The 14516-nt window shown below is 42.3% G+C and overlaps 1 protein-coding gene across 2 annotated transcripts in view; it reads left to right on the top strand.

Annotated features, from left to right (window-relative positions):
- The first annotated feature begins 1241 nt into the window (after positions 1-1241).
- slc25a26 (solute carrier family 25 member 26) overlaps positions 1242-14516 on the top strand; it is a 50937-nt gene continuing 37662 nt past the window's right edge. For both annotated transcript variants that reach the window (XR_009922040.1, XM_062397158.1), the window contains exons 1-5: positions 1242-1384; positions 2847-3003; positions 3919-4037; positions 11013-11117; positions 11441-11488. Coding sequence is in view for 1 of the 2 variants with exons in the window: in XM_062397158.1 (XP_062253142.1) it covers positions 1352-1384; positions 2847-3003; positions 3919-4037; positions 11013-11117; positions 11441-11488 (462 nt within the window). In the remaining variant the exon portion in view is untranslated. The remainder of the gene's footprint in view (positions 1385-2846; positions 3004-3918; positions 4038-11012; positions 11118-11440; positions 11489-14516) is intronic.

Here is a 14516-nt window from a genome sequence, read left to right as displayed (position 1 = left end):
GTGTGTGTGTGTGTGTGTGTGTGTGTTTGTGTGTGTGTGTGTGTGTGTGTGAATGTGTGTGTGTGTTTGTGTGAAGGTAGGTCACAAGCACAGTTTTAAGATCTAATTTTAATATTACTGAATACATTTATTTCCGCCGGTGTCAACAAGTACAGCATAACCCTTGATAAATCTCAAACTACAGTCTTTACCACCTCTAAAATGATTTTGTGTTCTCATGGTTCTTCTCCCCTAACCTCCTTTTTCTCTTTTTTCCTCTCACTACCTGACTTTGTCACAGAACAGATCTTTTCTGCTGGAGTCACTCACCTCTTATATTCTGTTTCTTCAGCAGTGGGAAGTAGATCTAGCTCTCATCCCCTCAGGGGGATGATCAAGACCTCTCTTAGGAAGATGGAGGAATCTGATGAGAATAGAAAATGAAGTCAGAGTTTAGTTTAATTAGACAATGTTTGTGTAGCTCAGTATATGAGTTTTCCCTGGCCAGTGACTACACCATCTTTTGCAATTTGGAGAAGACAAACATAAGTGTTATTAAAGAGTTCCTACGCCTCAACTTTTCAACTTTTTTGGAAAGAATATTCCTGACTTGTGGTGCCAGGTTACTTTAGTTTTTTATCTCTATTATTATTATTATTATTATTATTATTATTAGGGCGCAGAAGCAGACTGCGCGCTTCCTTCGCAGGATTCATTTAATTTAAAAAATATATTTTTTCATTTTTTAAATGTATTTATTTATTTTTGTTTTTAAAATTTACATAGTGTAAGATATTGTGCAATTAATAGGTGGTTGAAGCTCTTCCAATTTTAAACATGTTGTTACAGAATAACCCAGTAGTTGCAGCCTTGGCTTCTGACGCATTACAAGAATCACAGTGAGGGTAACAATTAATTATTATTATTATTATTATTATTATTATTATTATTATTATTATTGCTATCATCATTATCATGTACTTCCTTCTATATTTTAAGAATTTGTTTTCATGTCGTGCAGCACTTGTTGAAAAGGTCTCTTTACGTAGATATTATCATTATTATAATTAACATTCTGTTCACTACCAGTTTGACTAATTATTATATAAAGAAACATACATAACATTACTGCAAACTGAAGTCATATCATTTGTGTGTGATGTGAACTCATAACCTCAACTCCTGCATAGAGCCGTTGGGAGCCAATCTTTTCTTTCAAAATCACGTGAACTGCGTGCGTCATGACGTCAGGTTGACGTGCGTCGGGCAAGATGGCAGCGTCCTTGAGAGGCATGTTTATGCCGCAGCGGTGTGCAACATGCTGAGCAGCTGGAGATGTGAGGGGCTGAGCTGCTGACAGCGATACAAGAACATGGAGAAGCAGGGGTTCGTCGCCTCTCTGGTGGTGAGGCGCTCATATTATACACAGTATTAGTGTAGGTGTCCATGTTGCGAACAGCTAATTGCTAATTTAACCGGAAGTTATTCCTTTAAGCTGCTTAACAATAACCAGTGTGTAAAAGAATAGTATCAGACAGAAACAATGACTGTGGTCATGTGTTCCGTGGTTTGTGAAAACCCGCTGACACACACACACACTCACAGTGCAGGCCATTGGAGCGGAATGCAACCTGAAGACAAACGATGAGAGTTTAATGAGACTGACTATGGACGAGTGATTTGATTTCCACACGGTTTTCACCTCATTCTTGTTCATGGTGACCCCCACTGTCAGTATGTCAAGTCTCAGTAGATTTTACTTTAGAATGTCTGAGAAAATCAAAAGCAAAGCTGGTTACTTTTTCATTATGACACTCATAACGTTCTCATATTTAATATAAAGTGATCCTTAAGAGGAGACAAAGATATTTCCCCTCACTCCTCCTGTTCATAGTGACCCCCACTGTCTGCATCTCAAGTTTCAGAAAATTTTACTGTAGAATGTCTGATAAGATTAAAGGTAGAGTTGTCTACTCATATCTTGCTCATATTAAATACTATCATAAATAATACCTTGAGAGGTGATGCAGATATGGCACTTTTTCACAATTCTAATACAGACATTTTTGTCTCAGGTTGTTAGAGGCGGTAGCGCCCCGTATTGACCAGTGGTGAATTTATTATTATCTAATGGTGAAGTTTTATGTTGCAGCTGAATACCCCTCACCTCACCTCCCCATCTGAACATGCAAGGGAACCTGTGGTAGCCTTCAGTTGTCATAAGAACTCAAACGGGTATAATTTGTCCAGTCTGGGCTACTGTAAATAACATGGCGGCCTCCATAGAGAGGACTCGCTCCCGATGTAAATATAAAGTGTTCATGTTTGTGGCTATTTTCTGAAATTTAATATTTTATTTTAACGACTAAACAATGCAGAAAAGTTGTGCATTTTTGTTTATATTGCATTTAAAAAACATTTTTTTATTAGTTCTCCATATTTAGTTGTTTGCGTGTTTTTCTTTATTTTTTAATGATTGTTCTTTAGAATGAAACCCCTGGTAAATCTGTAAAAATACATCATCAATACATTTCTTTGTCATAAGGGTTTGATAATGAAATCTTAGGAATCATCACAACATTATTTATTTCTTAATAAATATTTATCGTCCAATATATCTGTATCCCTAATTTTTTCTTACTCCTTCAGTACCTGCATCAGCTCCTTAAATCCGATTTGGTCAGATTCTGCTTTTTACCATATCAACGATGATCTGACAGCGTTGTTTATTGCTTTTTGTGCTGCCACCAAGTGGCCAAACAAACCACTGAATGCAGATTTAAATAGATGATCAGAATACTTGATCCACCACTGGTGGAGTGTGCAGTGAAGCTCTGTGTTTGACATAGTGATTGAAATCTCCTCAGGCTGGAGGCTGTGCTGGGATGTGTGTGGATCTGACCCTCTTCCCTCTGGACACCATTAAGACCAGGCTGCAGAGTCAGCAAGGTTTCTATAAGGCAGGCGGCTTCAGGGGCATCTACGCAGGGGTCCCATCTGCTGCTGTCGGCTCCTTCCCCAATGGTAAGACACTCACTGATAGCTGGATATATGTTCTGATGTGAAGGACGTTCTCCCAGACGTGGAGACTGAACAACAAAGACTCTTGTTTGTGTGGGATCAGATTGATGCTCAACCTCTGTTTTGATCGCAAAATGCAGAGTAACTGTTTGAGTTCTGTGTCAACCGCTTGTTTTAGTTACTTGGTTTACTCATCATGCCTCAACAGTGCAACTCTGCAGACTTGTTTGTGTTGTTGCTCAGACAAGTCTAATAATCCACTTTTAAATTAGCTTTATTTCTTTGCTTTTGCATTACTTTTATTGAGGTTGGATGCAAAAACATAGTTTTCAAACCATTATAGCAACTATAAATAAACCTTTTCCATCCATGTGATTTAATATGCACCATTAACATAGTAATTCCAAGCAGATCTCTGTATGAAGGAAATTCTAAATTCAGATTTTTAAGAACGACGTTGGATTCTATTAAGTGTAGGGTACCAATACAAGTAGTGGTATTTGATTATCAATAGATCATTTAATCAAAATGTCACACAAATCTGTTGATTTTTATGGATCTGTATAAATAATCCTCAACTCAATTGTAAACATAGTAACAAAGAAAAAATTAACAAAGATGAGATGTTGGAATCCCATAATATGTGTATAAATACATGTGCTTATACTATATATGTGTATGGAAATAGTTTGTTGAAGGTGGCAAATTAAAGTTTGAACTTTTTCTGTATGAGACACACTTTCTTAGCTTCACACACACACACACACACACACACACACACACACACACACACACACACACACACACACACACTCACACACCTCAGTGTCTCCCCTGTCAGTGGTAGTGAGGGATATTAATTGCTGTATGGTGGTTGACTAATGGGCCTTAAATGGCTGTGGTTCTGCTTGGTTTCAGCTGCTGCTTTCTTTGTCACCTACGAAGGCACAAAGTCCCTGCTCAGCGCTGGCGGGGCACTCGCAGCGCCTCACATGGCACCTGTCACTCACATGCTGGCCGCCTCCCTCGGTGAAGTAGTAAGTCTGTCTGTCCATCACTGTCCCTTTGTGTCTCCTCTTGTGGATTTGGACTCGTGTTTCACTGTACACCTTTAAAGCATGTTAATAGAGGTCTTGTTGTTTCTTTCCCACTACTCCCAAACGAACACCACGTTGTGTTAACGTTGTTGCCTTTCAGATTTCACAGACCACTATATAAGGGAGGGCAGCAGGGGAAGGGCGGGGGCGGGTATGTGGTTTTGGCTGTAGGCCCCAGAGTCCAGCTGGGTGAGTTAAGGGGGCTTCCTCTGGACAGTCCTAGCATTTCCCCTCCACCAGCTGGGTAAATAAGATCTCATTACTGCATACTGACTCATGCACTTTCCCAGCTCAGGCCCCCTGACTATGCCAATTCAGAACGGGGAATTTGGACTTGAAAGCAACGAGGAGCAATTTCCTCAGTCCGTCCCCTCCCAATCACTCGCAGGGAGCCGCAGTGAGTCCGAGCCATATGGGGTCCATGGGTAGTCTCAATGGCATGTAGTGGGGGATGGCATTGAGGGGATGGGTATATGGAAAGAGCGATGCCCCCCTGGTATACCAACACAGCTTCCTGTAAAATTCTAGCTTGTCAGTATTCATGGCTTTTGGATGGATGTAATTTAGCCAAGTGTTGCATGTTTATGAAATGGGATTATTCCACACATACCCGGCCCTAGTATTTTCACTAGGGCTGGGTGCCAATCTGGTTCCTACATGGCCAGTACCGTCCGGACTGAATCACAATGCAGATTTCGGTGCCTGAGCTCAGTACTGAAATAGTTGCCCTGCTCACAGGCAACATTAACATCACTGCTCATGTCTAGTTGACGTAACCCTTAACTCTGGTGGCAAAACACTCTACATGGCTAAGACGGCTCGTGGCGTTAGCTTACGCTTAGCTGCTAGCTAGCTCACACTTGTCGACCTGACAAAAAATGTCCCTAAAGCTAAACAATCAAAAGTGTGGCTGTATTTCATGTGAAAGGATTCCTACACTGGGACCTGCAGCCAATGTTTGAAAATGGTTCAGTGGAAAGGGAGGAACACGACAAACTAAGCCGTTTACAGTTTAATGTTGTTGTTGATTGTCATTTTGGGTATCTTTAAAGAAAAAATGATAAGTTCTAATATTGTTGAGGCAACAGAACCATTGTAAAATTATCCATTTAGATCCAGTATCAGAAAAATAAAAAACAATATCCAACCATGGTTTTCCTTGGACTTATGTTGATCTTGGTGTGTCACAGTGTTGAAGAGGAAACCATGTTACTCTCAGATCGGCACAAATTCAATAAGCGTGTCTCTTGGTTTATGTCCGGTAGTTGTCACAGACAATATGCCAATTATTGCAGATACTGTATAAGTTTTACAGAGTCGGCACAATTTTCAACTTTTTGTTTGTGGCCCAGCACTCATGAGAATGAAAGGTGAGGCTGAGGTTACATCTACGTTTAACCCCTGTTCCTCCTGTTCTGGATTTGAGCACATCAAATGCACAAATCCTCGGAGATGAGCTGAGCAGAGCAGGGGAGGGAACCCTCTGCATCCAGGCAACGGGATACGTCTTGTTCAAAGAGGGTAATCTCAGGGTTTAGCCATGAAAGGTTTACCCCAGTGCTGCCCCGAGTCTACGCAAGGCCTTTATGTCTGCTCTCTGATGCAACTCCTGCCACATATGCTTCTGCATCTCCTCACTCATCGTTAATGACTTTAAATCAAAAATGATTGCACTTAGGGTCTAACAGAGGTGGTGGCAGCCAGACTAGCTGGGGTGCAATAGATCTGTTATGTCTGGTGCTGAGGCAATCTGACGATTGATCAATTAGCTGATAAGAGAAATGGAAGGTTATCAGTTGAATGAATGTTTTTGCTGTTTACCAAGGGAAATCGTGTTGTCAGGTTCTCGCCTCTAAGGTGTGGAAATTTGTGGCGTTTATAAACGTTATACCTTTTAGGTTTCATTCATTGTTCATTAGTTCAGTCTTAGATAATTTTAACACTGGATCATTTGTTCTCAAAAAACGTTTTCCTTTGCGTCTGGCCCTCTCGTCCATAAGCAAACATTTTAAAGATATATCCAAATGCCTTCCAAAGTGCAGATTTTCAAAAACTACTAGTCATTATTATTATTAGGCTCAGTGTATCAGCGATTAAATATAAGACGGAGTGTTTCCATCACAGGACATGACGGTGTCACAGCTCACTTTGCACATGCCTACTGTTTCTTTGTGTAATGAGCTCGCATCAGACTCAACAACAGTCGTTTTTGTTTATTCTTCTGAATGGAGATAGTTTGTAAAATGAAGGTGTGTGATCATATATATTTCTTTAAATGGAAGGGAGAAAATCCGTCAAAAATAATCAATAGTGGTGTGAATCAAATAAATCTGGATGAATGTTCGTCAATATGTTATCGTGGAAAATGTTCTCTTCTCTCTGCCCTACCTCAGTAAGAATCTGAATTATTCAGCACAAATCACATTGATGCCAACATTAATGTAGACTGTAACAGATTTTCATTAGCATTATGTTTCATCTTCCACTTTGCGTAATTGTTCTATTCTGCCAATGTTAGACAGCGCCACATGTTTCCAGTGTGTTTCTCTGTGGCTCTTCCTCCTGCTTGTCTCGCGCTAGCTGGGAGCAGCTGGTTGCTGGCAGCTTTTGACACACTGGAATTTAAAGAAGAAGAAGAATAACCAACTTTTTTGATTTGGGTCTGAATTCACCAGTCAACCCCTTCATCAGCCCAAGATCCTTTCCCCAGGAGTCTATTTAGTTGTGTTTAACCAACTGTTTCCACTCAGCAACATTCACAACAGAAGCTTTGTGGGAGTTATTGCTTTGCTAATCCCATCCACAAGCCTGTCTGGATGATGGGCTCCAGTTGGCACTAACTTACTACATGTAGACTGAATTCAAAGCCTATAATGATTGTACCACAGGGAGTAGATAAAAAAAACTTCCTGTTGCCTATATAAAACAAAGAGTCTTGATAAAGATGGGTGGTGCATCTCCACTTACTGCCACAATCCAGAACGGAGGGGGGGCGATCAAGATGCTTGGGCTTCATGTTGGTGAGCTGTCACCCCGTCCATCTTTATATATAGAGTTAATGATATAAGACGTGACCATGGTAACAACTGCAAAACAGGATTAGACAAATTATTCATATTAATAATAATGACAATGATGATTATGATGATAACGTTAATAATTTATTTCTATAGCACTTATCTAAACAAGGTTACAATGTGCTTAACAAAATACATGGTTATAAAACCACACAGAAAATAAGACAACAAATATAAGAAGGATAATATAAAAGAAAATAATAAAAACAAACCAAATCCAGTAAATAACTTAGAAAAAGGACATTAAAATGCTCTCCCATAAAAGTCTGTTTAAACGATGATTTAGAAACTGGTAGAGTGCTGGTAAGTCGGGCGCGGGCTGGGTTCACACATAAAAAACGGTTTCTCTCAGATTCAGGTTTTACAGTTATTGAGCTGACCTTATAATGTAGAAATTAGCTTCTGCTTTTGGGTGGTTCTCACAGGTCACTTTACTATGAACCTAGCTTACTCCTGGTATAACTTGTACCCAAAGGCAGGACACGGAGGAGGAAAGTCAAAAGATGCGACGAGAAACAACAAGAGGGTCAAGACAATGACAGAAATCCTCTCCCTGGTGTTTGTGCGACTGCGGTGGCGCGGTGCTCCCATAAAGAATGTGTAAGCTGATGGCGTCTGTCAGGCTCTAGCAGGCTGTTATCCAGCCATTAAATCAGATTTATCTTCATTCCCATTCGCTCGACGTCGGCCCTGAAAGCTCATTTGTCAAGGCACCCCCCCTCTCACCACCACCATCGCCACACGTCTGTGGGAGGATGTACTGGAAAATACAGTGTGACATGACAAGATAGGGGGACGGAGAGAAGGAGGAAGCATGAGTTTTTTTTTGCAGGCGGGGTGGGGGGGGGGGCTGGCAGCCACTTAACTTGGCACCGAGAAATAATCCATGCATCGCCTTTGAGCAGCGCCACGCTCTGTGATTTATTGGCTGTTGTTTCAAAGTTGGAGACACTCGGCATCCTCATCTCTTCCCCTTTTCTTCATGACCTTTTTTTCCTTCCCTCTCCTCCTTGCTTTTCTCTTTGCCGTCCCATATTTCAGTCTCGCCGATGCTTTTCCACGACGGGGCTTACGATCAAAAACCCAGAAAAGGCCCGGGACTTTGGTGCTGATGCAGACTGTGGCACATGCTGTGTTTCATAGGGAGAGGTGCAGATTGTCTTGTCTATACAAGCTTTACTGTGTTGCCACTGAGATTTATCTTTAGAGCAGGGTTCTGGTTTTGAGCTAATTAATTCTTAAATAAATTAAGTAAGGGATTAAGCGCTTTAGCAAATGTTTTCAGCTGGAGTTCATTTGTCTATTGGATCGTGCATTGCTACCAATGTATTGTATAAGTGAGTGTATAAGATGAGGATATTCTGACGCACAATAATGTTCTGCTCTGTTTTTAGCAGATTGTGAGTTTAGTCAATTTTAATGACAAGGTCCAAAACATTTGTCTGTTTTTCTTACCTTTTGTCTCCCTGCAGTGTTTAAACGGTAATCTCTCTCTCTCCACTACGTCCTGATGGCCATGGGCGGTAAAAGAGGGACGGTGGAATGGACACAGGGATGCAATGACTCAATCTGCAGATTGATCCGCTGGCTATACAGATAATGTGCTCTGAGGCCCTGCTTATTTCCCAATTCCTGCCGTGGTTTTGCCAGTGATTGAGCACCAGCGTCGTACTCTGCTGTCTGGCGGGCAGCGCTGGAAATTGAAAACACGCTCTGTCATTTGGATTAACTGCAGCAGGCCGAGGGAAACTGAACGGCTCCGATCAGGGGCAGACAGCCTCCTAATTAATGCTGCTTGATGAATCCAACAGCTTGTAAATAAAGATGAATTGTAGCAGGAGTTTAAAAGGCTGCCAATGGGTTTGTAATACGTTTACGAGCCAGAGGGAAGCATTGAGAACGAAGGGCGAGCGAAGTAGGTGAAGAAACAGACGTCTGTCTTCCTGACAGCCTTCCGCCTGCAGCCCTCCTCAAAACGTGAGGTAACAAGACTGATTTCTAATGAGGGACATCTTCCTTAATCTTCCATTCTCAAAGAGGCTGCAGCTCAGACGTTCCCCAGCCGTATTTCATCACGGCCTGATTCATCACCAGCAATTCCACCGTTTTGCTGAGATCTGAAATGGCCTCAGAGACTTCACACTTTCTCTTCTCTTCACTCAACATTCTTCTCCCCACCCCCTCGACGTGCAAATTACTCCCAAATAAACAATGTCCCTAATTTATTTGGTATAATCTCAGCCTCATGCTGCCTTCCCCTCTGTTGTGACAAGAGAGGAAAGGCTGTCTCCACTCCATGCCCTCCATCCAATTACGTCCGTAATTACTTGTCATAGCCACTTTCTTTCTGTTTAGCCGCCTTATTCTTAGCCCTTTGGAGAATTGGTTTGGGGAGAACATGATGTACAATGTATTATAAATGGTAACTTGACCAAAGGGAGGGCAAATGAGATCTCTGAGATGGATGCAGCCAGCCTGGTTATTGCAAGGGAGGTGATGCAGGTGTAGGTGTTGCCACTTGGTGGTGCTCTTGCACTGCAGTTTGGCTGCAGCTGGAAGTTGGTCACACTCACCTGAAATACAAATGAGAGGCGCAGTGAAATCTTCCCAGAAGCTCATGCAAGTCTTTTTTGTTTTTGCTCGTATGTAGAGAAACTGAGGTTGATCTGCTCGCTGCGTTTTGAAAAGAGGGAGCTGCGTTGGCCGCCAGCAAAAACGATACATTGCTGGAACAAATAAAGCTGTAAAATGGTACTAATAATATTCTATAGTGCACTGGTATTTTGGATATGCAGAGAAAATACTTTTTCGTTTGATGTTCGCAGGTTATGTCAACTCAGTTTGAGATTTCGCTTGACTTAGCCTCTCTCCTGTGTAATCTAGAAAAGTTCTCGCTCTGGCTCGTGAGGCGTCCTTGGTGTCTGGCAGAGGAGCCGACAGAGAGGACAAGCAGCTGACAGAAATGAGCCCTTGAACAGCCGTCCGGGCAGCCTCCTCTCTGCTCCCCTTGCCATGGAGAGCGGAAGAGCCTTCTCCTCTGGGTCCCCATCCCTTCTAAAACCTCTGCTGGGGGCCCAAATCGATATCTGAATGGAGAAGGAACACAGCAGAAGAAGTGGTGCATTTCATCTTTGTTGCATTGGCTCCATCATTATCTCTCTCTCTCTCTCTCTCTCTCCCTCTCTCCCTCCCTGCTTCTCGTTGGTGTGGCGAGGGTGGCACCAACACACTGGCAACTGTGTGACCGAGGGGATTCGCAGCAGGGGGTGGCTCACCGATCGCTCTGTGAGATTGCTCGCTGTTTGCCGGTATTTCCGCTCTGATGCTTGATAAATGGGAAATCAAGTCACCAGGTGGGCAGCTGCGCCTGCCTGCCTTTAGGGCGATGAGAGTTATGAGGCATAAATATTCATGTCTGTCTTCACTAGCTGTTGGCAGTCCATATTTTTGTTGACATATGGTAGATGGGTTGTAACTTGTGGCGGGGAATGTGGATCTATCAGTGTTTGATGGGAGTTGTTTGGACACAGTCAGCCTGATAAATCTTCTCAGTCTTCATGTTTGCAACTTGATTCCTTCTTACTCATTTTGTTAATTGGCTCAATTGCACATGATCTAAAACCCTTGTTGTCATGGCCACCTGCCACAAAGCAAAAACACTATCATACAGCAGCAGTGCAGTGGTGTGTAGGGCAGTGAGTGGTCCTCTTGCTCACAGGTTAATGCAGTCAAATGCAACATGTTAAGAGTATTCAAAACCCATAAGATGGACACTACTGTAGATTGAGATCATAAATATGTGCTTGTTTGTCTAACTCATGCTCTGTCCATCCTGTAGGTGGCGTGCCTTATCCGGGTTCCCACAGAGGTGATCAAACAACGGGCCCAGGCTTCTCCCTCATCCACTACCCACCACATACTGCTGGCGACACTCAGAGGAGAGGTACACAGCAGTCGATGTCACTTTCTGAAGGGATTGTTCTGGTTTAATGCAATTAATTAAACAGTTACTTTAAATATGTGTCATCATGAACATTATAGAATAGAATTATAAATATTAGAGGTTGTAAAAATCCAGAATTATTCTGGAATCCTATTTTGAGATGTTTTGACTCTCTGATTGGTTTGAAATTCTGTTATAAATTAATATTTTGCATATGCTCTGCTTGCTATTTAAAAAATATAGAAATATAAATATAAATTTTTCAAAAAAAATTGAATAAATAAATAAATATGTGTTTGTGAAACTTTGTATTCTCTGTGCAGGGTGTTCGAGGCTTGTACAGAGGATTTGGGAGCACAGTTCTCAGAGAGGTAGGATTAATTCACATTATTTTTGTCATCACAACCAATACTATCTGTTTTAAAGCTGATCGCACACATGGTCTAATGAAATCAATTTAATGGGTTTATAGAAAGGAAAAACAATTTGACTGCTTGACGTGTGTACAGTGAATTATTACTGAAAGAGTGGATGAATATCTCGTCTTTCCAATCTTGACAGAAGACATTTTAATTTCTCTTTCGCTTTATTGAAGTTGGAAATATTGATTTACATTTTATTTTTTTTCACCACTTTCATCTCATTCAATTACATGTTGGAGACACTCTCCCTCCTACTGGAAGCACATCTGATTAATTAATGCAATTAGTTGCGTTATAAATGCAAAACAAAACAAGGATAAATGAGCACTGCGCTGCCCTCACCTTTTTATAATGAGAACAACACTGGACTTCTTTGATTCATGATCTTGTGTTTAATTGCACCTGCAGTGCGTGATAATGCAAAATAATTGTAGTGAAAGCTGCGTTGATCTCGCACTTTTGGCTCCTCCCCTCCATCCTGCTAAGATTCACTGGAAGTTGAAAAGACAGATGAAGAGGGAGAAAGGAGTATTTGAAGGTGACACTTGTCTTCCCATCTTTTTTTGTGGGAGGTGGGAGAAGGTGCAATCGAGTCCCCTCCGCTGTGCTGGCCTGTACTTATTTTCTGCCTCACTAAACTGATGTTATTCACGCAAATTCCATCTGGACAGCCAGGGAAAAAAAGGACAACAAGACACTGTGATTTCTCTGAGGGGCTCTGAATAAATGAATACATTTGGAGGCTGGTGCCCAGCCTGTATGCATACTAACACTGGCAGATGAAACGTGGCGGCGGTGGCGACAGGGATTTGGGGGCGCAGGAACAGCAAAGGATGCTCTGCAGTGACGCAGCCACGTGTGTCGAGAAGGTAATTCATTTTCTCTCGGCCTCCTTCACTATCCACGTATCTCGCTCCTATTGGCAAATCGACCCTGTCAGGATAAGTTTGTTTATGTGTTATGGCGTGCCTCCCAAAGCCCCCCTTGACTGGCCCACTAAATTGAAGTGCTCTCTTCATTAGGGCTTTTCTGCTGTGCATGGTATCACATTCGTCACTGGTTTGGAGTTTGTGGCAAATTTGGAGATTGCGTTTGCCCTGTAGCACTACCAATCGTGATTCATATCATTGCACCTACCATGTTGATTTTTACGCTGCACACCCATGAGAGTTCCTGTTTTTCATTTACAATCTGGAATATTGACTCATTTTTACTTTTGCCCAACATTAAGCTTGACTATGGTCCACTATGGTCCACAACTGAAGTTGTCGGCAAAGTCAGCACCTTTTAGGTTATAGCTGAAAAAAGCAGGAAATCAGTGAGATTCCGATTTTGGTGAATAAAGTTGTGTCCCTGTGACAAAGAGTTTTATTCCGCACTGACAAAATGACATATACATAATCATCAACCACAGAGCACGACTTTGTTCTGGTCTCCCTAAACCCCCAAAACTCCCAGATATGAGCAGTTACTGTTAATGTGTGGGTATAAACCTGATTGTTTTTATTGTACAACAATATGTCATCATCTAGTGACGTCTGTCATTTTGTCAAGATCTCTGAAGTTCACGCTCTTGTTGAATTCATTTTTTCCCTCACCACTAGATGGCATGCTTAGATTAGCACTGCATCACATCCTGACTTGTTCCCGTTTCCACTCCTCACCCCTCTCTTTACTTTATGCCCCCCCCCCCCCCATATCGTCTGCTCCACCACAACACCAATCCACCACCAATAAGACATTTATGAGCTGCAGTAACGATGGTGAAAATAATGACTTTTTTTTTTATGGCAAACACTTTACTTTTCTGATCAAGAGCGTTGTGAGCTGATCTCAGATTTCGTCTAAATTGCTCCAATTTGAGTTTGAGTAATGAGCCTGAGATAGGTTATTAGATAGTAATTTATTAAATGCAGTGTGGTACAAGGAGTGTAAGTGAAGCTGACAGGGTCTGACTCTTTTTGACTCGGGCACCTGGAACATCACCTGATTCACAAGCATACGGCCCTGCTGCACGTCTCTCTCACTCTTTGCTCTTTCCCCTACTAAGTGTAGAAGCCACTTCATATGAATCCTCCTCTTCACACATTGAGGTAGAAAGTGAGGAAGAGACGAAGGGACCTAATTGAGCTGGGAAAGAGCGAGACTGAACCGTTCACTGCATAGAGGAAAATGTGTTTCTGCTGTTGCCTTTACCAGCGTTTACTACAGGTAATTTTTACAAGGCAGCCTGGGAATCAGCTTCAGAGCCTCTCCACCCCGACAGCTGGAACCTGGCAATCCGAGGCAGAGAGTGTAGCGGCAGGGCTTATGAAACACCTCTCCATCCAGACTCCTCCCCACCACACCTCTACTTCCTCTTTTTTCTTCTCCCCTTCAATCCTTAGCTGATCCCTTCTCTGCTTCCTCTATCAAGGTTATGGCTGCAAGGAACCCATCTCACATAACTGGTACCAACAGGTGCAATTACATTGATCCATCTGGAGTCTGCAGTTGTGGCCCTTTTTTTATAACAGATTTTGAGATTCTACACCTCTTATCATTTGAGGGTTGCATGAGGAGCTGGAGCCAGCTGATGTAGGTGAAAGGCGTGTTGCACCTGGGACAGGTCACCAGTGTTTCACAGGACAGACATAAATACACAGACATTCATTCACACTCAACCTGTTGGTCGATTTTAGAATCTCAACTTAATCTTACCCCAGTCTGCTTGAGTTGGGACTGTTTGAGAAAGCTGCAGAAATCCTGGATCAGCCCATTTTTACAAATACACTGCAAAAGGCAATGGGTGGTTCCTTACATCGTGTGAAATCACCGCCATGTACCGACAATTCAGGTGCCATGGCCTAGTCACTGAGTTATGATTGTCCAAACAAAGCAGTGAGGGAGATGTGCTGTCTCCGCTGGGATGCGGAGGTTGAAACCGTATCAACAAGCAAGCAGCTGAGCAGTGCTGACCCCTCTTTGGCCCTTTTCT

The sequence above is a fragment of the Platichthys flesus genome, chromosome 2 (genome assembly GCF_949316205.1).
Source record: "Platichthys flesus chromosome 2, fPlaFle2.1, whole genome shotgun sequence".
NCBI classification, from domain to species: domain Eukaryota; kingdom Metazoa; phylum Chordata; class Actinopteri; order Pleuronectiformes; family Pleuronectidae; genus Platichthys; species Platichthys flesus.
The sequence above is the reverse complement of the archived record's forward strand: the minus strand, read 5'-3'. Positions and strand labels throughout refer to the sequence as shown.